The sequence below is a fragment of the Melospiza melodia genome, chromosome 12, assembly GCF_035770615.1.
Source record: "Melospiza melodia melodia isolate bMelMel2 chromosome 12, bMelMel2.pri, whole genome shotgun sequence".
In the NCBI taxonomy this organism is placed as follows: Eukaryota; Metazoa; Chordata; class Aves; order Passeriformes; family Passerellidae; genus Melospiza; species Melospiza melodia.
In genome coordinates this window covers 15111909-15136432 of record NC_086205.1, presented here as the reverse complement: position 1 = coordinate 15136432, position 24524 = coordinate 15111909, and the positions used below count along the sequence as shown (strand labels likewise).

Genomic DNA, 24524 nt, shown 5'->3' with positions numbered 1-24524 from the left:
CCCTTTTAGGTGCTGGCTGATTTAAGAAATTGTTTGGGTTTTTTTTTTTTTTCTCTCCAGTGCAGAAAGCAATACTTGGTGAAATAGTCTAACTTGGGGCTTGTAATTGCACAGGGTCACAGTCTGATGGTTATGATTGCTCTCAGCGTTTCTCCCTCTGCTAAAGGGAAGGCAAGAAAAGGGAAGAAAGAAGGCTATAATATTTCTTATTTAAACAAATGACAATAGCAATGCATTTTAATGCTGGTCACAATTGATATTTCAAGGGAGGGAAATCTAGAATGCAAACAGTGATTGGTGATAACCCCTCTCAGCAGCAGGGGAGCTCAGGCTATGCCTGGTGATGCTCAGGGCATGTCCTGGTGCCTGTGTGCTGCTCCCCCAGTCTGTCCTGGTGCTGCTCTCACCCTGTCCTGGTGCCTGTGTGCTGCTCCCAGCCTGTCCTGGTGCTGTGTGTGCTGCTCCCAGCCTGTCCTGGTGCTGTGTGTGCTGCTCCCAGCCTGTCCTGGTGCCTGTGTGCTGCTCCCAGCCTGTCCTGGTGCTGTGTGTGCTGCTCCCATCCTGTCCTGGTGCTGTGTGTGCTGCTCCCATCCTGTCCTGGTGCTGTGTGTGCTGCTCCCATCCTGTCCTGGTGCTGTGTGTGCTGCTCCCAGCCTGTCCTGGTGCTGTGTGTGATGCTCCCAGCCTGTCCTGGTGCTGCTCCCAGCCTGTCCTGGTGCTGTGTGTGCTGCTCCCATCCTGTCCTGGTGCTGTGTGTGCTGCTCCCAGCCTGTCCTGGTGCTGCTCCCATCCTGTCCTGGTGCGTGTGTGCTGCTCCCAGCCTGTCCTGGTGCTGTGTGTGCTGCTCCCAGCCTGTCCTGGTGCTGTGTGTGCTGCTCCCAGCCTGTCCTGGTGCCTGTGTGCTGCTCCCAGCCTGTCCTGGTGCTGCTCCCAGCCTGTCCTGGTGCTGTGTGTGCTGCTCCCATCCTGTCCTGGTGCTGCTCCCATCCTGTCCTGGTGCTGTGTGTGCTGCTCCCAGCCTGTCCTGGTGCTGTGTGTGCTGCTCCCAGCCTGTCCTGGTGCCTGTGTGCTGCTCCCAGCCTGTCCTGGTGCTGTGTGTGCTGCTCCCAGCCTGTTCTACATGGCACAGGGCATCCCTGGGGCTCAGGAAGGGCAGGTGGGCAGGAGCTGAGCTCTCTTGCCTGAATTTATGCAGATTGAGAGGAAATTTCTTCTTACCTGGAGGAGTCCTTAGTGGTACAGTGGGGAAAGGGGAGTGCCATTTTCTCCTGCTGAGTGCAGGGACAAACACCTCTCACCAGGTTCACAGAGCAGTTTTCTGAACAGCAGGGAGCAGGACAAGAAATCAAACAGCTTTTCCTAATACTTTGAAATTTGGTACTGTCTCCTGTTTTTCTCTTGTGAAGGTGTTTTTTGTGAAACCATTGCCATACTCCTCCTGTGGTGCCTGTAGAAAATGGAAGAGTGATTAGTCTCCAGAGAAATGGCACCTGTGCTGAACTACGTGACATTTTTGCTCTCTTGATCCAGCTGGTTGGCTGTTACTGCATCCTTTCTGGAGGAAAATCTGTGTTCTGTTTCTGTGCTGAGGACAAGAATGTCTCAATCCATGGATGTGGTTCCTGCAGGCTGCAGTAATTTATGTAATAACCATTAACTGCAGTGGTGCCTGTACGTCAGCTCAGCAGGGATGGATCTCTGGGCCTCAGTTATAGAAAAGATGCAATTTTTCTTTAAGGAAAAAGGGAAGGTCTTAGATATATAAACTCCTCCAGCCAAGCACTGCTTGCCCTGATCTGGATAGGCTCACTGATTTTGATGGATCCATGCTAACTTGTGCCTTCTAAGGATTTGCCCATCAATTTTTATCAGCTTTACAGCATGGGATGGAGCAAGAATGTTTTAGAGGTAGCTGGAATGTATGACTCAATTTCTCCTTCCTTTTTTTTCTTTCCTTTTTTCTCTTTTTTCCTTTATTTTTTTTTTAATAGCTGTGCATGTGTTTCAGATGCCCAGCACATTGATGCAGAGGAGGGCAGTGTACTCTGTTTCAGACTCTGACTGGTAGAGTCAATGCAGGCTGTGATTTGGTTCCCCTGGGCCTTCTTCAAGGGGCAGAGGCAGCCAGTTCATTGTCTTGGTGAAATTCTCCTTTGGGTGCTGCTGCTCTGCTTCCTGAAGGCCCTAAAATATGGTTAGAAGTGGTAGTACACAATTCTTTAAATGTTTGTCCTCATTTCTTGAGTGTTCCTCCTGTGCCTATCTAAAGGAAACCAAAGAATGGCTGTCTTTGTGCTTGAATAAATATGATAAAGTCTTATGTACCTGAGGTCTTAGTGAGAATGCTTTTAATCATGGCAGCAGCATACTTGCACCAATATATGAGTATTTATTTTAAAAAAAGCACAACAAAAATTCAGATTAAATTTTTAAATATGTGGTTTTACTTGTAAGGACTTATGCTGGTGCAGGACTATTGCTTGCAAATCCTTCAGAAATCTACTGATATATTCTACTAAAATTATTTCTTTGGAATAAAACAAGAGGAATGGGGTAAAAGATGTGAAAACTTGTGAAAAAAATGGAAAAAACCCCACAAAATGTACTTAAAGCCAATTTGTATTTCTTTCTGTATACCTATTTATTGCAATTTTGCAAGTGATGTCATAAAAATTAGTTCTTTGGGGCAGAACTATTTCAGGGAAATGTTTATTTCATGAGCAGCAGGAAAATGAAACCTGGCTCCTGCAGGGAGGGGAGGCTGCCTGTGCTGCCAGGGCAGCTCTTGGGCAGAGCCTGGGTCAGCTAATTAATCACTTGGACTTCTCAAAAAATGCTTTTTAAACTTCTTCTTTCAGCATATATTTTTTAAATGTGTTTTTTTCTGTTTGAGGAACTTTTTTAAAATGGATTATGATTGTTTTATGCAGTGACAGAATTACTGGGACTTTTTTTGCCCTGTAATTTTCTGGGAGGTAAAATAAGTCTTTATTAATTTTTAGAGATAATTGAGTGCCATCTCATTTGAATTCTCTTATATAATTTTAAAAGATAGGTTTACTATATTTATCCAGAGCTTTCCCTGTACCTTTTTTTGGGTTTTTTAGGCTTTGCATCTGCTCTCTGGGTTAGAGCCTCTGCTCCAAAAAAGCCCATCCTTGACAGGGAGAAAGGAAACAAAAACTTTTGGCCATTCTTAGTTTTTATTTCCAGTTATGTCAAACTTCCTCCTAATGGAGAAGGATTTGTTCAGAACCCATTTTTCAATCACCAAAATGTTTGTCTCTGTCACTTCTCTGGTTGATTCCAGGTTGAGCACAGCAGGGTCTGGCTCCTGGGCTGGGCTGTGCTTGCCACTGCACCCAGGGAGTTCCCAAGCAGGCAATGATAAACTCCTGGGAAACTTCGTGTAGCCAGATCCATAGGTAGATCTGAGGCTCTTGCATTTGCTACTTTAGTCTATAAAAATCAGCTTCTGTATAATTTGGGTTTTCTTGGGACGAGTTTTCTGTATTCTTCCTTCAGAGAATCCTCATCAGCATCTTCCTGAGCTGAAAACTCTGGAATTTAATCTGCTCAACCATTCTTCAGACAGATTCAAACCAGTGCAACTTGCAGTAGCAGAGAGGACAGGAAATGGTCCCCGGCACATCCCTGTGCTCTGCTGGGCTCTGAGCATAGGCTCTGCCATTCCTGCAGCCGTGCATCACAGCTGCCTGCAGATCACATCTGCCTGATGATTTCCACAGCAGCTTGGGCACCCAGGGCAGGAATATGAGCTGGTAAGTCAACATTACCCTCCCTTCTTCTCCTCATCTTTTCCTCCCAATGCAATGAGGGTAATTATGTGTGTCACAATTTTGTACAGTGCTTGTCCAGGACAAACAGTGCCAGACTGTTTCAGTTCTCCAAATCCAGTTCAAACACCTCACAGGGAGCAGCAGAGCCCTGTGTGGATGTGCTGGGGGGGCATAGTGGTGACGGAGTGAATGTACAGGGTGATTTTCTGGGTCTGGGTGTAGGCATGATATCCCTCAGAGGACATCCTCTGGCTAATGTTACATGGATGGAATCCAGTGAGAAATCCAAGACGGCTTTTCCTGCTCTGTGCATGGAAAATGTTCACTAGGGTCAGTTGTAGGGAAATCATGGAATCATAGAGTGACCTGGTTTGGAAGGGACCTTTAAGATGATCTAGTTCCAAATGCCCTGACTTGGACAGGCACAGCTTTCCCTGGACCAGGGGGCTCAGAGCTCCATCCAGACTGGCTTTAAGCACTTCTAGGGATGAGCTGTCCACAACTTCATTGTGGCTTCTCTGTCTTTACCGGATAGCCCGAAGAAGTGGAGACGCAAACACTGACCTGAAACCAGCATCATTATATTCCCAGAATAGCCACAGACGTTATAAAGCAGGATTTTAGTTCCAAGGTGCTCATTGAGGCAGTGGGCAGCGTGCAGCCGTGTCTCTGAGCGCTGGCCGAGCTCCTTTCCCTCTCTCCCCAGCTGGGATGGGCGCAGGGTCCGGCGCTCCCCCCGCGGCCGCGCAGCGCTCGGTGCCGCTCCCGCCGCCGATGGCCGGGACACAGACACCCTCTGAAGTCCTGGGCATGCTGTGAGCCCTGCTTTATTTGCTGCTGCAAGAAACGCCTTTTCTTTTAACCCGGCTTCCTTTGAAGAAGTAACTCAGGAAGCTTCATGGCCTCTCAAGGTAAGTGCATCTGTAGTCTGTATTTTTAGATCGTGTTTACACAGAACTACAGGCTTGTGCCTTTCCAGCAATCAGCAGTCTGATGAAACGAGCGTTTCAGGGTAAAACCACATCAGTCAAAGCGCAGTTGTTTTGTCTTCCTTTAATTTTTCAGCATCCAGCATTCAAGAGGCTCCTAAGGAGACTAAAATCTATAGCAGGATGTTATTTAAATAAAATACATTATAAAATGTTAGCCTCTGCATTCAGTCAGAATATTGAGTGTTGGTATCTTGGTGTTTAAATCTGTCAATCTTGGTGTTTAAACCTGTCACTACAGAATGCCTGGCAAGGGTGGGTACTGAGCCAAGGGTGCCACTATTTTTGCACACTTCTTCCCTATTTCACTTTGAAAATGCCACATCAGCAAATGCTTTTCACATAAAGAACTGGCCAGAGATCTGATAACCCACCATATGAAGAATAATAACTCAAGAATAACTGAATTTAATCAGATTACTCCTCTCTGGGTGTGTCTGTCATGTACTGACTTCAGCAGTAGCCATTGATTACTCAGAGCAGTGGGCAAACGTGCAGCATTTGATCTAAGCAGCCTTCACAATTAATTTTCTCCAGGTTTGCAAATGCTTCATCTGAGCAGAAGGATACAAATCTTTTTTTCTCTTGAGTGCACCTCCAGGGAGGTCATTCTGTAGGCATGTGCAGAGGCACGTGTTGGCCCAGGGAGTTTCAGCAATGTCTCACTATGTTTGCCACATGTTTATCCCCCTTTCTTGCCCTCAAAACACTCAAGACATTCTGCATTAAAACACTAAAAAGTACACAGGAGCAGGCAGGTTTTACAGCATTGTTTTACCCTTGCAATATAGAGTTTTCTGTTTTAAATTTTGTTTAGCTTTAGCCATGTAAGAGAAATGGGGTTTTGCATATTTTTCCTGCATGTCAGTTAGGAGAAATGGTTAAATAGTAATGGTGTAGTAATGGTGTGGAATATGGTTTTTAGTATGAAGAAACTGACAATTCACCTCTTTCAGGAATATACAACTCCACAAATTATGTTTGTACAGAATACTCACTGTATCATATGGCAACTTTTAAGGTTCTCCATGCTAGTAATGAAATGGGAATCATACACAAAAATAGACAAAGTGTCAGACTATCTCAAATTGTCATTAATATTTAATGTATTTACTGTTTGTTTTTTGTATAGCTTAAAATTTGACAGGTAGAACTGCAATTTGTTGTCTTTTTTCCCTCTTTATTATTCAAGAATAACACTAACACTGGGCTACTTCGTGGCATTTCATGTAACAACAAGAGTTACGGCAGTAACAGAACCCTGTGAGGTAAAGTGATGCAGAAAAGGATATAAAATATTTATTACCCAGTTATACATTTTTAAAAGCTGGCAACAAATTCAAAGGGGTTACTTCTTCCTGTGGTCTCAGACTTTGAAAGAAAGCAGTGGCTGCAAAGACAAATTAAGATCAAAATATGATTGAATGATGAATCTTTCACAGTGAGTTCAAATAATACTATAAGATCTCATTTAAACCCACAATAGCAAAAAAGAGATTCAGACTTAGAGCCAAAATTCCTTCTGGACCTCAGACCCTGTTGTGTCTAAGTGTTGTCACACGTGTGATAAAAATTATCAGTTTGGGGACTGCTTTCCTGCCAAATCACAGGGACTCAGCTCAATACAAGGATTTGCCATTTGGATGGGGAGAGCTTCAGTTTGCTCCTCCTTGTTACTGCAGAACAAGGCCAAGGAACAATGTACCTGGAAAAACTAGCAGGAATTTTTTGGTAATCCAGTGGTTAAGGTGGTGCCTGTGCTGTGGGAGAAGGTGCCTGTGGCAGTAAATGCTCACATTACCTTCACATTCCTGACCAAGGTCACCATCACTGTGCCCTAAAAGACTTCTTGTGGTAGCAAACCAGAAAACACAGCATAATGATATCTGATCCATTCATTAAGATAATAATGAGTAATGCACTATAAGGGGCTGTGTAGACTTTGATATCAGGGTTGTAATATCCAGCTTGGGGAATCTGAGATCCCTGGGAAGGTTATCTCTAATTAAGAGAAATTATGGGTGCCCTCAGGATGCTGGACAGCATCTTGCTGGGAGCCAGCCCTCGGCAGCTCAGGGCACACAGGGCAGCTCACAGGGAGCAGGGCTGTGCTGAGGGGTTCTGGCCACCCTGAGTGTGAGTCCAGGCCAGCTCCAGCCTTGCCACACAGGCTCTGTGCTCACCAGCTGCCAGAGCAGATCAGGTGCCCTCCAAAACCACATCTCCTGATTTACCTTCATCTGCAGTGATTCCTGTTTGCAGTGATTCCCCTTTGCGTGTCCCAAGGCAGCTCTATAATCTATGCTCGATGGGTGGGACAATCAGGAGATTCCTTTTGGGTCCTGGCATGAAGTACTGATATAATCACATACAGAATGATGTTATTGTTCCAACTTTGATCCAAGAAGCTCCTAGCTGCTCCTTGGTGCTGATATTTCTGCATTTTTTCTCTTTCTTTCCCTGCAGAATCTCAGGGACAATCCAAACTCATCTTTAAGGATTACCTCCCTGGTTCTTCTGACACTCCTCAGCAGAATACGCCTGTTGAACCAACAAGTCTCTGGAAGCAAGCATCACACGCTCATAATTTGCCACCTGGCTTGGAGTACCTGAACCAGGTCCTGAATCTTTCTGACTGTTAGAATTGTTACATTTTCCTTTTATGTTGCTTTGATACTCTGGAGGTTGAGGTTGTTTGGGTTTTTCCTCTTGGGGGCAGGGGGGGTTGAGATGGAGAGGCTTTTTTGTTGTTTGATTTTACTATGAGATAACATAGGAGAAAGAAGCTTGCCATTAATTTTATAGATATTAGATAAACATAAGTCTGAGTGGCTACAAACTTGCATTAACTCTGTGTGAGGAAGATAATGCTAATGCCTGAGAGAGGAAAATGCTTGAAAATAGAGGCAGAGAAGTAGATCATAGGTGGGGAAGAAAAATGAATGCTTGTCTTCTCCCTCCTACTGCTAAACATGTGGCTGTCCCTTTTGCTCTGGGAAATCTCTCAGCTCCTGGAGCTCAGAGCACTGATGGTCTGCAGCTCTGCTCCACTCTTATGTGCTGAGTAAGGTGTCACATGCCCTGCCTGGCAGGGGCAGGGACAGAATCAGGCCCCCATCACAGTCAGATCATGATTCTGTTACACCTCTGCTGTGTTTGCATTTTGGTGATGCTGAGGAATGTTTACTTCACTCAGGATGTGTATTTTAGGCACACATTTCTGCTAGTTTTGTATAGAAGCAGAAACTGAATGTATTTTATGTTTGAAGCTAAGTTACCTAGATAGCTAACGAAATGAGGAAACTCTTCAGAAGCAGTCTTTCATGTGGAGTGATGAGTTTCATTTCGAGATGCCTGAGCACAAAATGATGTGTGTTGTCAATTACACAAGCATTTGCTCACAGACCGTGGAAGGTACATTTTTTAGTCTAAAAGTGATTGTGCTAGTCAGTGCTTGGCAGGTTACATATTCAGGCTCCTGTATGAACACGAATTACACCTCAGATTTACCCAGACAGTGCAGGCAAGCAAATACCATCACTCCATGTTATAGAAGCTTTGCATCTGACGTTAAAACAAAAGAGCAGCACTCTCAGAGCTACAGCTGGAACTGAAGACCATTCTTGCCTGTTTTTGGCCTGTGCTGCAGCCCTTGCTAAGGACTTTCAGTTTTCTCTGCAGTCTGAAACGTGGGAAGCATGTGTGCAGTGCTGCTGGCTGGCATGTTCCCACAGCTCGAGTTTCCATGTGCTGCAGAACCTTTTGGTGTGTGATGCTGGAGCCATCCTGGCCCTGAGGGTAGTGAAAGGGGCTCCTTCAGGATGGATGGAGCATAAAGGAGGTCCCACCAGCAGGGAGAGGGCTGCCTGCAGAATGCATGTGGGATTCACAGCTGCAGGGGTAATAATCCCTTTGGATTTATCCTCATGGACTAAGAGATTTTCACAGAATTAAATGCTTGAATGAAGATGTTTCTAGCAGAACTTGGAAATTATTTATGCTACTGGGAAAATTTCTAGAAGACTGTGTTTCATTCTGGTGCTGTGAGCACTGGGGAAAAGAGAGTCCAAACTCTGGGAAACAGGCACAGAGAGGTGCTACTGGAAGTGCACAGGGAACAGAGAACCTCCTTTAAAATAAGACTCCATCTGTTTTATCTGTAGAATAAAAACAACAGTATTGGTGAGGGAACCATACTGAGTGCCTAAGAGAGTAAACAAACTGTGGGAAAGAGACATATTTAATTTATAGAATTTCGTTACTAGAAGAAAGATTATATAGAGTGTGGTTGTGCATAAATACAGAATAACAAATCGGAATTACATTCTCCAGCAGGATTGGGCAGGATAACTGGATAGATTTGAGAAAGCTGAATGTATTTCTCAATAAGACCATGATATGTCTGATACAAGGATTCAAATTTAGTTAGTCTCAGAGAGATCCTTACAGTTTGTTCTAAATAGCAACCCAAGGATTGGGTGAGAGGAAAGGAAAATGTGTGTCCTGTAGGTAAAGGCCAGCCAGCAGCATTTCACTCTGCAGATCCACACCCAGAGTGAGTTCGGGTGAAGGAATCATTCTGATCAGCTGTTTGAGGTGCACCAGAGAAGGGCAAAAAACTGCTTCTGCCTCAGAAGGCACATCAGCTTTCTAAGTCTATCACTATTTAATAACTTCCTACAGAAAAACGTTACCTAAACTTCATTACTGTCTTCCAGATTACAGCCATAGCTCAGAGAGTAGTTCAGTGACCATGACAAAAATCAAATGAACTTTTTCCCACAGCAGGAGTAGACAGGTGAAACCTTGGAGAAGAATTTTCTGAGTATTTCAGCTGCATGTTGTGCCAATGCTCAGGTTTAACTACTTTGGTAAAAAGCTTCTTTGTTTAGACTTGATTAGACTGATCAGATGTAAATTTGATGCCCACAGAACTGATCACTGAGAATTAGCTGTGTATAAGGAATTTTAACATACCTGAGCTGAAGGGGACCAGACCCTTGTTAAGCCAAAGGGCTCTGAGTGCTTTCAAATGCAAGTGCAGAATTCCCTCAATTCATAAGTGCCCCAATAAAAATGCATCAGAATAAATGCCTTGCATAAACCAGTGAAAGGCAAAACAAGGATAACAAGTGGTACTGCTGTGTTGTCTCAACATTGTTTATACACTGTGCACAGTAAACCAATCGACCAAAATCACTCAAAGCTTTTAACAATTCAGGGTCATTAATTTTCTTTCCCCTGTGAAAGTCTACGTGGGAAAAAGAAATCCATGTTAAAATAAATACTAAAATATTAAAATAGCTCTACAATCTTTAACTTTTTTATTCTCTTTCCATCAGCAGAGCCCTTCCCATGAGCTCCAAGAGCTCTCTCATGAGACCCAAACAACAAACAGCAAATATTCTTGGGAGAATATTTTTATGTCTAAATATTTTTCTTATTTCAATTACTGGCATGCACATTTCCAAGATTAATGAAAGGGATAAAGAGGTTCCTCCTTTTACCAGCTTCTCTTTGCAGCCTGAACTAGCTGCAGGAGCTGACTAGAAGTGACAAATCTCTGCAACAGTTTGAATATGTACCAGGCAAGATTTACCAAATTTAAAATATGCAGGCTCTGGAGAGCTGTGCCATGCTGGTCTCAGAAGGTCGCTGTGTGCTTTGTGTCTGCAGCTGTGAGCAACAGCAAAACCCTGTGCCAAGCGTTCCTTCATCAGGAATTTACAGAAAAATTACTGAAAAGAGATTGGTAAAACCTAAAACTGTCACATAAAACAGGCATAAAATGTCACATAAAACTGAAAGGTAGATTGGAATTAAGTCTTGCTGGTTTTATAGTGCTAGCAACTGTTCTCCAAGAAAGAATAATGTTGGAGGCCTGATAAGCACTGCAAAGCTAGGTGTGATGGCAAGCAGTTTTTCTCCTGCATTTGTAAACAGCTCGTGGTTACAAAGACATTTGTCAAGACATTTTTAGCCAGCTGAGTGTTTCATTGTTGTTTTGCTCATTCTGGTACTCTGGCATGACCATTGGCCAGATTCAGGGTGCAGGGCTCGTGTTCCTGAGATCAGAGTGTTAAACTGGTGTGTGCCATCATTGGCATCCCCTGCCTGCCCTGCTGGGCTGCTCCAGCAAGGTCCTTTGGGATGTGGCCAGTGCATATGCTGACAATGAGCCCAGGCTCATTCACTCCTGCACTGCCATGGTGCCCAGCACCAGCCTTGGGTTTGGGGTGAGGAGCTTCCCCTCTGACAAGGAGAGCATCAGGAGCAAGATTGGATTCTGCTTCCTCTTGCTATTGTCTGCCTTATTCCCCCAGTGAAGATTATTTTTCTTCAAGTGTGTGGATGAATTACATGGCTACAGCACTTAATGTCACATTCCTCAGCCATTATTTCAGGAGAAGTCCAAAGTGTGACTTGAGATATCCTTCAGGCACCCAACCTGTGCACCTCTGTAAGGAAAGAGATCTTAATTACAGGGAGATGAACAATAAAAATAGACATGTGACCACTGGCAGCCCCAGACCTATCCAAGACCCATCATCTTGTTTATTTTTTTTAAGCAGCTGGACCAGATAATTATTCATCAGCAAGTGGAGCTTCTGGAAGGTATGGTGCAATCCTTGTCACCCTTTAACAGTGCTGGTATGCGGGTGTCCCCAGAAGCCATCCAAGTCTTGCCCCCAGTTCACTGAAGTCACTGTGAACCCTCCTGCTGCCCTGTGGCAGGCTGTTATGCACTGATAGGGTGGGGAAGGCTCCCTTTATTGTTTGCCTGTTCTGCAGCAAACCAGTGAGGGGTGAGTAGTCTATACAACAGTCCTAATATCACTCCCTCAGACATCTCCCTCTCAGTGTTATTAAAGTTTGACCATCTTTCCAGTCCATGGAACAATTTATCTAACATTAAGTAACATAATGTGAGAAACAAAGCCAAGAGAGAAATGAAGAACAGAAAACATAAAATTAAGCAAAAGATTTTATAATTATTTAGTCTCTCAGAATTTCAAAGTAATGAACAAGTATTAAATACTGTAGAATGTTACTACCAGTAAAATACTGTAGAATGTATTTCTCCCATTCAGAATGGTTTTGGCCTGATTCTCAAACAACGTGCTGGGTGGAAGCTTTGTCACTGAGGTGGGGTAGTCTCAGGATGTTACCTTTCACAGATGATAATGCCAGAAAAAGCCCAGACCAAAAACTCAAGATCTGAATTCTCTGTTGCAATACGTACTGTAGCGTACAGCAAATCAAAGTCTGAATTAATTCCTTCAAAATACAGACCTGGCACTAGTATTTCCCTGTATATTTCCTTTGTGTTGCTACTTCAAAACAATTTTGAAAAAAATCTTCGTCACAGACTACTAGAATAAATGCTCACAAATATACACGCTAACATTATACTGAAGTAATAACAAAGATTTTATTATGTTAACCTTCTACTTGTTTTGCTTTATTAGCCATACTTGGCACAGAGACCTCCAGCAAATACGAGATAAAGAACCCCCTGGGCCAGAGGGTTTACTTTGCAGTGGAAGAGAACGGCTGCTTTGACCGCAAGCTGTGCTCGCCCCTCCGGGCCTTCACCATCAGCATTGCGGACAACGCGGGCCGCGAGGTGATCCGCGTCATCCGGCCCCTCCGGTGCACCAGCTGCTGCTTCCCCTGCTTCCTGCAGGAGGTGAGGGCATCCCCAACGCCCTCTGTGCCAGCATCGCGCTGGGCAGCTCCTCCAGGCTGGCAGGAAGCAAGTCAGGAATTCACAGCCCCCTTTGGGTGGACACAACTCTTGATGAACGAGTTCTGTTCCCTCCCTTCCTCCATCCTCCCTTCCGTGGGACCTGGCTGTGCCTCCTCCCTTCCGTGGGACCAGGCTTTGCTGACACCCCACACAAAGCTTTGGTTCTGGTGATGTCTCTCCAGTGAGCTGACGCCCCAGGACGCTTCTTGCACTGACACAGGCAGAGATCACCCACTGAACTCCACGAGGGTGGAGGATGGAAACTCTGTGAAGCCCACTGGGCTCGAGGGTGGGACTTGGAAGCAGATCTCTGAGGAGGCTGAACCCCTGAAGATCTGTTTCTTCAGGGCCATATATTTCTGGGAAATGGCAGAACATGGAAGTAAGCTGCTTGGAGTGAAAAATGTGGATCCCGTAGAGCATCAGGTCTTCCCTCTGTATTTTTTGACTCTCCTTTATTCAGACATCTTGCTTGTTTTATGAAAATGTTTTACAGGTTAGCTCATCCACTTACCTTCTTAGCACTTATCCTTCTCAGGAGTTTTAAAGAAAAGGTCCTTTGGTAGTACAGGTACTTAAAATAAGCTTGTAGAATACTGCCTGAATACAATAAATTTTTTTCCCCGTTTATAGCTTTTTATAAAGTCTTTTATTGTATATAAGGTGTTGGTTTCTGATGCAGTTTTTGAGTTTCATATTGTCCACTGTATTTAACAACACCATTTGCAATATCCAGTTCCATGTTTGGTAAAATGATATGTTACTATATTCAGTAGATAAATATCTTGTCATTATAGAAACAATACTCTATCACGGAAAAACACATTAATATAAAATCAACTAAAACATTTTTTTGTTTTCTTTTGTTTGCTAGTTAGAAGTTCAGTCCCCACCAGGTACAGTAGCTGGGTACGTTGTACAGAACTGGGATCCTTTTCTGCCAAAGTTCACTATACAGAATGAAAGCAAAGAAGATGTGCTAAAAATAATTGGCCCATGTGCAACCTGTGGCTGTTTTGAAGATGTTGACTTTGAGGTATGTTTTGTACAAGTGTTAACAATTTAAAAGTTTTACTACTTTGAATAAATTTCTCAGGTGAGGGGGAGAATGAGAGATACTTGAAGAAACCCTGAACAGAGTTTTCTGATGTGAACAAAGTGCTTTGCTTTAGTTAAGAATCTTAAAGGAATTTTTGGGTTTATCAACTCATTAGCCAAATTAGAAGACTCCAGTGGGTATTGTCTGAAATTTCAGTGTACTGTACGAAACATGCAGATGGCTGCATAATTGAGAACATCCCTGACCCTGAGAGGACAGTGGTCCACAGCAGTGGGCCTAGCAGAATGTAAAAAACAGGAGAGAGGAAAAAACCCCACAACTCTGTGAAAGAAAGGCAAAACTGGCATAAACTTTGAAGATTGCTTTCTCCCACTTTTCGTCCTCTCTAAAGATGCTGATGTTTCCAAACTTGAGGCCCTTTCTTGCGTGCCACTCATAAAGGGAAATTTGACACTAATAGAACATCGCAGCAATAACAATAAAAGGAGAAGCTGACAACTATAGCATACTCAGCATGTCAGGACACAGTCATTAATTCTGTGGAGATGTCATCAGTGCGCACTTGATTTGTTTACATTTATGTCTGTTCCTGTTTTTCCTTTGTGCAGGTAAAAACTCTCAATGAGATGACAACGATCGGCAAAATTTCCAAGTATTGGTCGGGATTTGTCAACAACGTCTTCACCAACACCGCCAACTTTGGGATCCAGGTCCCTGTGGATCTCGACGTGAGGATCAAGGCAGTCATGATTGGTGCTTGTTTCCTCATTGTAAGTGTGCAGGTGGACAGGCAGACCTATAGAAATGTGCAGACTGGGGCCAGAGGAGCCCTTGCTGTCAGCCGAGAACTACAAAAATGCAAATGCGTTGGAAAACCAAATCCAGTGCCTAAAAGATAAATTAACTAAAAAAATTTAATTTTTATGTCAGCTGCTTTTTTAAATGTTCTTAAATTTTTGTTTATTAAACTGTTTAAATAGTATTACACATGCAGTTTAATATTTTGTACAGAAGAATCAAATCTTAGCATACGTTTCAAACCTACCAAACTCTCCCAAACCCCTTATTGTGTTTGAACAACTGTATGAACCAAAAAAAGATTATGTTGTTTCTAGTGGTAATTTCAAAGCAATTCAACAATTCTGTTGAGTGTTGTATGTAAGATCTTCAGGTCATAGGAAAATTCCTACAAAATTATTTTGTGAAGATAACCATAAGAACTATATGAGAAGGAGAATACTCAGTGCTAGGGGTAAATATGAAGTTAAGATGCATGTTTTCTAGAATTAGAAATTGATATTTGCTGTGTAGCTCTTTTGCCAACATATTTGTATTAAAATGAAATAGTTTCAAAATAATCTCTGATACTTACATCAGAGACTACAAACCAAAATTATAATACTAAAATTATTCACTGAAAAGTGTTTGCTTTAAAATTCCAACAACAATTCAGAAATTTTGCTTTTAGTAGGATAGAAACGACAGTTAAGATTTTCAGATTCCCCCCTCCAAAACTGCTTCTCAGTGGCAGTGATAAAAAGTGATTGACTAATATAAATACTTTATGTAACAAAAGCCTGCAAGTAAGACTTTTGATAGTAATTTTTGCATTTTTGTGCCTTCCATATCTAATGCATAGTTTGTTTATTTGTAGGACTTAATGTTCTTTGAAAACTCTTTGGATGGATTGTAACAAGATGACAGAAACAATGAAATATGCAGAATCTGTTTCAGTAGGTAAAAATGAACATAAATTGATCTTCTTGCTTTGAAGGCTTATATATTTCTAATTCTTTTTCATTTTCTTCCAGAAATCACTTGAGCTTTGGACATGATTTTGAACTGCAAAAATCCTTCTTCCTTATAGGAAAAGACAGGGAGCTAATGATGATGTTTATTAAAATATGTCTCATGTAAATAATAATTTCCCACTTATATTTTTTATGTGTAATAGCTAAACACATACTTTTCACACAGAGCACTGTTGCTTTGGAACTGTGCTATTCTCTTCTTTCTCTTTTGATGTTCCTGCATGGGGAATCATGAAAGATTAGATGAAGGCTTGCAGCATCACTGATGAAAGCCTAAGTTTAGAGAAGCCTTTGATGTTTTGCAAGTGCTGGTACCAGTTTCTAACCACATGAGGGTGTGTTCTGGGGGTTTTGCTTTTTTATAATTTTAGAAGTAATTTTCTGATTTGTATTTAATTAATAGTAGCAAACTGATTTGAAAGTAACAAATATAAAGACATTCCTGATGGGAAGTTGAAGATGTTATCTGTTTCAGTGAGTTGGAAGAATGAAAGTTTTGTTTGCTAGTAAATTAATTTTGTGACATAGATTGTTTTAATGAGTGGCAGCCAGAAATTGGACTTCAAGCCCTAGACTTGGGAATATAAGCTCTATTCTGAAAATCTGGTCTTCCACTATTTGCACTGAAGGCAGGCCATAGATGAAGTTTGGGTGATGGTCCTCTGTGTGCTAGAGGCTCACAAATCACTTCCCTTTGTACCAGCCAGGGTTAAGGATCCTTGCTGCCATCTGCTCAAGGCTTTCCTGAAAAGGTTTGTTCCTCTTTGTAATATCTGGTGGCTGGTAATTTCTCATTCAGACTTGCCTGAGGCCATCCTGGAATAGAATTTTTCTTTTCCTTTGGCAAGCTCAGGTATTTTCTATGATGACTGGGCAGAAGGAGCTTTTCACAGTTCAGCAGTTTCACATGGTTGTTCATTTCTGCAGCCACACCTCAGTGTTCCCAAACAGTTCCACCAACTTTTGCTAATACAAGCTTCCTTTGTAGGAATGGTATATATGCAAGACATAAACAGATTTTTTTGCTGTTGTTGCAAATTATTTGCTGTATGAACTTGCTTATGCCTCTGAAAAACTCCCTTCAAGAAGCAAACCAGTACCATAAAATATTGGTGGCAAACCCAATTGCTCTCATAGTCACCAGTCAAGTTTCTAAGGGGAACATTTTATAAATCACTAGAAATGCTGGAATTTTTTAATTTTTTTTTTTTTGTGTCAACCAGTAATTCAATTCTTGAAAACAACCAACACATCAACGGAAAGAAAGGAGATAATGAATAATGCATAAAAATGAAAAAGAGCTAAATTTATCAGGTGATTACTTCTCAACAAATATTTAGACTAATTTTAAATTAATGTTCATGGATATGAATTCAAACACAGTGAAGTCAGGAAGTTGCAACTAACGTTCCCATAGTGAAATTAACTCAGGCATGCTTATAGATTTAAACAGTATGTTTTAGATTATATACCACACTTAGGTATTTATACAGATTTACATATGTCTTGAAAATAATTGTGGTTAACAAGCTCCGACAATCATCATTATCTGTTAACCATTTCACTGCTGGCTCTCGCTGTGGCTCGTAGCAGTGCAATCAGGCTGCAGGAATTGGGAGCTCACAGGGAGCCTCTGCTGCCACCTTTTCCGGGAGGAAGCGCCCTGCGAGCTTCGTGGGCCAGAAGCTCCCTCGTGTGGAAATCCCGGAATTTGCAGAGGAATGCAGGATTTGCAGAGGAATACAGGATTTGCAGAGGAATACAGGATGCTTTTTGCTGTTCTCACGCTGGTGTTGTTCTCTCAAATGCAGCTCTCACATGCCTGACTGTAGACTGAGAAAAAGAACCAGATTATTTTTTTTCTCTTCAAATCCCTTTGCCATGTTAGACAGAAGTCACTGCTATTGTATCCCATAATTCTGGCTCTCATTCACTGTTACTGAGCTGCGTGTGGCTGAGCACTCGAATGAATTCACTCCCTTAAGGTGAGCAGGATCCCCACCTATCTTCCGCTTTTCCCCTGCAATTTCCAGTCCTCTTGTGGCCTTTAACAAGCCAATGATGTCTCTAAGCAAATGTGTCCAGCCTCGTTGAAGCCAGCACAAAATAAGGTTTGATTTACCTACAGGGCTGAATTTGGTTGAGTGTCCATATATATACCTTGTAGGTATGCAATATGTGCATATAATTTTCAATTAATTCCAACCAGATGATAACATGGGATTTCTCACAGTGACTTTGTTGCTGTTTTTTGTGTTAATACAAAGGTTTTTTGCTGTTAGTGTGTATGTGTATGAATATGTTTGAATGCCTCTGTTTACACTCAGGGGCAGCTTCTGGGCCACACAAGAACAGGCTCATCCCCTGGATAAAACAAGCAGTGGGGCTGGGACCGCTCTTGGTGCTTAGAACTCCCTCAGCAGACTGCTTGACCCCAGTGCCACCCTTCAGCATCCTGGTGGAAATTCAGTGCCATTGCCAGTGCTTTTCCAGCTGGGAGATCACTCCTCTAAACCACAGCTCTCACACAGGGCAGGGATCCATCCTCAGCATGGATTCTGCATGATGTTGCTGAAGAACAGCTAATGTGTTCTAAGATCTTAACAACCTGCATCTCTAAATTATAACTTTTTCTTGTTAATAGCAATGTGTTTCATGTTATTGGAGCTACATGTGCTCACTTTTCACAGTTTCCCCACAGGCTAGGAGTGGGTCCCAAAGGAGAATCCAGAATCTCCCAAAGGGTCACAAAGTTTTTCTAAAGCAAACTCATGTCCTGAATATTATCTAGAAAGAAACGTGATTGCTCTAAAGAAACATAAATTTTACTTCATCCAGCAAAGCAAATATTTCAGATCAGTAGCTAAACTCTAAATCTGTGTAGTTCACGCTCCTTGTGTTCAGTAGATGGCAGCAACAGCTCACTATGACAGTGTTTAGCTTTTCACACATCATCCTTTTTTCGCCCAGGGTGCTGATGGAAGTTCAACATACCTTTAACCTCTAATTAAATTCTGCTCTTAACTGAAGGATTTTATTTTCTCTGTCTACGATTAAACCTTTGCCACACAATACTGGATTATTTTTACTGCCTGCATTTAGAGCTGAACTGTTAGTTATTTTATGAGATCTGATCAGGGCATGGGCAGAATACAGTCTACCACAAAGTGAGCTCCTTTGGTCAGTACTCAGCCTAGTTTTTTGCACCTGGAGCATCTCTCCAGCTTCTGCAGGTGGGCAGGGGAGAAGCCCCAGCCCATGTTCCCCATCTGCAGAAACAGAAGGTGCCATGTGTAAAGGAGAGTGCTGTGTGGTGCTGTACCTAGAAAAGGGGAAGGTTTCTATGGGAAAAGATCATGTCATGATGGTCTGTCCCTGTGTGCTGGCGCAGAGTGGGGGAAATCCCTGTAGTGCCACAAACCCAGGTGGCACCAGCACGTGGGGAGAAGTTGGTTTGCCCGTGGGAAGATCAGGCACTTCCTGTCAGAGAGTGAAGACACAGAGTCGCTGTAAGTTCTTTGGTTGTCTGCTAATTTGGTGCATGCAAAAGTACTTCTGTTCATAGACTTTGCTGCCTGTATTAAAAAAATATTTTTGTGTCAATTTGGTTATTTGTTGGATTAGACAAACCTGGAAACGATCCAAAATGCACATTTTCTAATAGAGTTGTCTAAATGAAAGAGTTTTGGGGAAAAAAACCCAAAAAAACCAAAAGAAATTTCCTCCCTCTGACCCTCAGATGTTGTATTGGTTTATTTTAAATTATAATGATATGTTCTGTGTTAGAATCATGAATCTTAGTTTAATTCAACTCAAGGTGAGTATTGAAGGAAAAATTACCTGCAAGTCATTTCATCAGGACTCACTAACTTGATGCTTGATGTGCTTTTCCACTTTAAGATACTCATTTGAAGGACCTGTTTTTCTCTCTTCCAGTCACATTAGGTAAGTGCTCTATTTACACTTCTGGCGTTTTGTATTAAAAAAACTCATACACAGCAACAACCAAACCACGAAACACCCTGCAGGCTTCTGTTACAGACAGTGCTCTGTGAGGAACGCCTGTTTCTGTCTAGAAATGACCATGGGCATTTTCTCTTTCTGCCCCGTCCAGATCATAGAATCACAGAATGGTTTGGATTGGAAGAAACCTTAAAGGTCACTGAGTTCCACCTCCCTGCCATGGGCAGGGACACTTTTCACTAGATCACGTTGCCCAAGTCCCTAAAGGAGATATCACAGTGCATGTGTCAAGGTCCAGTATTGCATTAAAAGTCTTTTCTTAGTTATCTCTGGATTGTTTGCAGACCTTGGGTAAATTTTGAACATAATGACTGTATTAGTTTTCTATCCATGTGTCTTTTAAGTAGCTGTCACAATAATGTCCATTTATACCAGCAAGAACTGAGAAAAGAAATGCAGCCTGGGATCAGAACAAGAATCACTACTATAAATACCTTGTATATTTCACACTTTTCTAGAATTCAAGAGAAAGCTTTGAGCATTTTTTTTTTTTAATATTTGTTCTGGGCTCCCTGAAGAACCCGATGTGTCAAAATACTCTTTTATTTGAAAGAGAAAAAGTCCTATTTACTTTGCAAATCCAGGGGAGATATTTTGGCTATTATGTGTAGGATAGTGTGCTGAGTGTATAGGATAGGAGTAAGAAAAGATTAAAAAAAATAATTTGTTAATAGTTAATAATCCAGAGGACTTTCTGTGATAAGCTGAGAGAGCTGGGGTTGTTATAGCACCTTTCAGTACCTAAAGTTGCTACATGAAATTTGGAGAGGGACTTTTGACAGTGGCGTGTAGTGACAACACAAGGGGGGATGGTTTTAAATGGAAAAAGAGCAGGTTTGCATTAGAAACAAGGAATAAATTCCTTATTGTGAGGTGGTAAAGCCCTGTTACAGGTAGCCCAGAGAAGCTCTGGCTGCCCCATCTGTGGAAGTGTCCAATGCCAGGCTCAATGGGGCTCTGAGCAACGTGGGGTAGTGGAAGGTGACCTTGCCCATGGCAGGGGATTGGAACAAGATGAGCTTTAAGTCCACTGCAAACCAAATCATTTTAGAATTTGTTTATTTAATCTTCTATCTCTAGTTCCAAATAATTGTAGATTAAGGCTCAGAACACCTGGCTAAAGACCCACAAGGGGTGCATTCTTTAGCCTTTGGCATTGCCCAGGACTGGATTGCCAAACACTGTGATTGGAACCCTTTAAAATAAGACTAATTTACAAATGTTATGGTTTGAAATTCCAAGTACTTTAAAAAATACTAGTATTTAAACCAAGGAACTCCTTAGAGCTTAGACAGTTTTATATCTTTGATTCTGAAATGTTTTCACTTAAGTAAGCCTACCATATGAGAGTAGCATCACTTCAATGCTCTGAAAATGCAACCGTTGAGATAAAAACAAATTTAGCAGAAGCCAGGACAAGTGGGTCATTACTTAAATGAACAATTTGGTAAATAAATTAATTAAATGGTTCCCTATTAGGAAGAATTTTATCTCTGGTTTTATCGCTTTCAGGGCCTGATACAAAATGAAATAAAAACTCACAGAAGAGTGAAATACCACCAAGAATTAGGGTGTACAGTGTATTTCACCCTCCATGACATGGTGGATATTGCTCTTGCAAAGTCTGCAGACCCACAGTTTGATCACTTCCCTTTCCTAATTGAGCCTAATAGAAGATCAAAGAGATTTTTTTTCCTTTTGCTGATTTGCAAGATTGGTCATGAAATTGGTCTTTTGTCTGCTGTGGATGCTCATTCAGTATTCATCATTGTGATACCAAGCCAGTTCTTGCACTGTTACAAGCACGAGGTGCGTGGTGGCCCTGTCCTTGCTGCTGAGGAAAAAGGTTAATGGGTGCATTTTCTCCTGTTCTGCTCAATAATGGCAAACAATGAGGGAGGAGATGATGTGGAAGTTTCAGAGCAATCAAATAAGGACAAGAGACATTAAATCTAGGCAGGGCAGTGGAGAGAAGCCCTTGTGCAAACAGGCAGGTGTGTCATTGGCAAATACTTTGTTCAGTAAGGGCACAAAAGCAGCAATTGATATGCCAAGATCATCTGTGCCAGCAGGCGTGGCACCTAAATAAAGCACATGCATGTGATCCACAAAAACTTCTGTAAGGTGAAACTGTTTGCTTTCAGCTGCAGTGATTGGAGCCAGTGGGACCAGGTGTTCTTTTCAGGATTTGTGTTTTATCAACAGATGAACGTCCCTCCTCCAACAAGTTTATGCTTTGGACTTCCATACAACCTGCCGTTGTCATAAAGAGGTGTGGTTTTATGGCTGGGGCATAAAAATGATAGATGCATGGCCCAACTAACACACTCATTTGAAACAGCTCCATAAAGTGGTTTATCTTGACTCTTGTGGTCTTTTGCAGTTCTCTCCTGCCAGGACTGTGTTTGAGTGGTTCCATTGAACACGGGGTTTTAGCTGAGCTGTCACCACCCTGGGTAAGACCCTCGGCCCTGTCAGATGGGAAGGGTAAATGGTTGTGGAGCTTGGGAGGAGGAGAAATCTGATGGAAACAAATCCCTGCAAAATCAGGGTAACATGAGCTAAGGAAAGAGTATAGGAACAAAAATTAGCAAGGAGTGGGGGAGGACACAAGGAGAATAAGATATTTCTAAGAGTAAATGAATGTTTTCAATCAGAAGCGAAGTCTGATATGGTCTTTACAAATACATTCTCAGTGGAAAAGAGTTATGGATCTTTGCTAAAAGTAAGCTTGCTGATACTGCTTGGTGTAGTCATAATTCTTTACTGCATTGCTGATCTGTTCAAGCTATAATGTTCTTTTATCTTGTACTTCAGGAATGTAACTGATAAGAGATGATTAAGAGAGAAAAAATGCTTAAGAAAATCTGCAGAGATGCAAAATGCTTCATGGAGCATTGATGTGCTGAGCACTATATGTATTTATTGCTACAAATATGTATTAGCTTTCTTGGTGAACTTTTTAATGTAAAATCATTATAATTAGCTGAAATAGAAGCCACTCCTGAAGCAGCGAAATCATTGTGGAGGTAGTAAAAAAAAAAAAAAAGTTTCACATTCCTCTCTTTTCCCATGATGTCCCAGAAAGTAAATTTTTAAAATAGCTTTGTTCAGTGTCTAATTTATAAAGCAAATATATCATCTTAACTGCAGTCATGGTTGATGTAGTAGGGTTTAGAGTTCCAGCACCTCAGTGAAGCATTAAAACCACAGGATTTTGATGAAAGCCTGATAAAAAAATGTTAGGGTTTGGATCAGGTCGTAAGGCCTTCTGTCAGATGAGGCCCATGCAACTGTAGACAGCTCTAACAGCAAGTATTAATAGTTCAGAAAGAATAACTAGAAATGCTGTAAAACATTTCTTGTAAAGCCATAGAGAACGCTGATTAATGCTAATATAGATCTAATTGGGCAGAAATCACATGCTCTGAAATTCTGGGAAAGATCACTGAAAGAGAACCATGTGGAATAATTGTAAGTACCAGTGTGAAAAAGACTTTTACTTCAATTTTGAAAACCTGCTTCAGGAACATACTGGCTCCAGAAACTCACAGAGGCTGCCTGCACAGGCTTTGTAGGCCCCCTTATCCCATCCAGCTGGCAGGAGCTGCAAGTGCAGGGTGTGGGACCTCTCAGAATGGGGGGGACTCTGGGTCCTGCAGCAGTGCAGGAGCAGCTGGGCAGGGCCGGCTGCAGGTGTGTCCCCTCTGGCAGCACACAGCACAGCTGGCACAGCTGGAAGGGAGGCACCAGCCTGGCCAGGAGCTCCCTCCATCAGCACAGGCAGTGTGGATGTGCTGCTGCTGCTGCTGCTGCCCTGCCAGCAGGGACATGGTTAAAGGGAGAGGAGAAGAGAGGAGAGGGCGTCTGTAACAACCTGATCAGGAACAACCAGCAGCTCAATTACACTAAAGAATTGAATCAGAGATTGGATGGCAAATACAATTTATAATACTGCATGATACAGCAACCAGGGAGAAAAACCTTCTGGGCTGGGAGTAACAAATCTGGCAAACTTGATTTAGGAAATAATAGGACTAAATGTGAACCTCCTGAAAGTTGTGCTCAGGATTTCTGGGAAGTGGCTCTGGCCTGACCATGGGGCCCACTGCCTTGATGAGCAATTTCTTCATGTGTGATTATTCCACATCCCAGGGAATCAGTGTGAGGAAAGAGTTTACAGTACCTGACATGGGTGACTAAGTCTTAATATTGAACAGGATTTATATCTGATGTAAATATTTTCTATTTTCCTTTTCGTACATTTTCTCCTTTCTCTGAAATCCCCCAGCTCTCTGTGTAAGAAGCAGTGCCTAGTGCTGGGCTTCCTCAATTTTCATTCTTAATTGAGCTGTAAATTCACCTCATAAACTCTTACAGATCTAGTGGTCCTACATTTACAACTTTTTAATTATCTTCTTAATTAACAGAAGCCTCAAGGTCCCAGTACGTTTCTATCAGATGAGTCTGTTATGAAACACATTAACTTGGACTTCACTGGTTTGAAAAACATCCTCCCCTCAGCCTGGTTCTGTGTATCAGCATTGCTCTCTCTATTTGTCCTCTTGTTGATAAAAGTGTTTGGGCTGAGTGCTGCTTTGCATTCTTTGCTGTGCTCAGAGAGGTGTGACTGGTGAGCAGGATGGGCAAAGGGTGCAGGGGGACTCCTGGTACCCATGGCACCATGGCAGGGGGCTGCTGCTTACAGGCTTCCTTGTTTTATGTTCATTTTCAAAGGGGAGTGTCAGCTCAAGGCTGTGGTGTCCTGCCATAGCTGCTTTATATGATTCCAGTAACAGTGGTGCAGGAATGTTGGTCCTGGAGCAGTTTGGCCAGTGAATCCCACCCACACTTGGTATGTGCTTGTGAGAAAGGGCATTGGAGGGAGGGAGGGAGGGAGAGTTCAAGGACCACAGACATCTCACTGCTGCTGTGTGATTCAGTTTCGCCTGCATCAGTGCTTAAATGAAAGAACTTGGCTTCCCATCTGCCCTAAAAACCACAAAGATAACTGAGCAGCCTGGGAGTTCAGAGTGCCAGCCTTGACATACAGAGCTGGATGCCTGCCCAGGATGGGATTGTCCTGACTTG

At 42.4% G+C, this 24524-nt stretch overlaps 1 protein-coding gene across 2 annotated transcripts; it reads left to right on the top strand.

Annotated features, from left to right (window-relative positions):
- Positions 1–4552: 4552 nt before the first annotated feature.
- On the top strand, positions 4553–22440 carry LOC134423683 (phospholipid scramblase family member 5-like). 2 transcript variants are annotated; one of them, XM_063166941.1, is made up of 8 exons: positions 4553–4711; positions 7256–7407; positions 11362–11404; positions 12259–12479; positions 13414–13575; positions 14208–14369; positions 15254–15336; positions 15411–22440. In XM_063166941.1, exons 1-7 carry the CDS (start codon positions 4699–4701, stop codon positions 15290–15292), a joined length of 792 nt encoding a protein of 263 aa, XP_063023011.1. In that variant the 5' UTR covers positions 4553–4698; the 3' UTR covers positions 15293–15336; positions 15411–22440. The 2 variants fall into 2 exon arrangements, with proteins under 2 accessions (XP_063023011.1, XP_063023010.1); XM_063166940.1 differs by having other exon boundaries at positions 4554–4711; positions 15254–15332.
- Positions 22441–24524: the final 2084 nt, after the last annotated feature.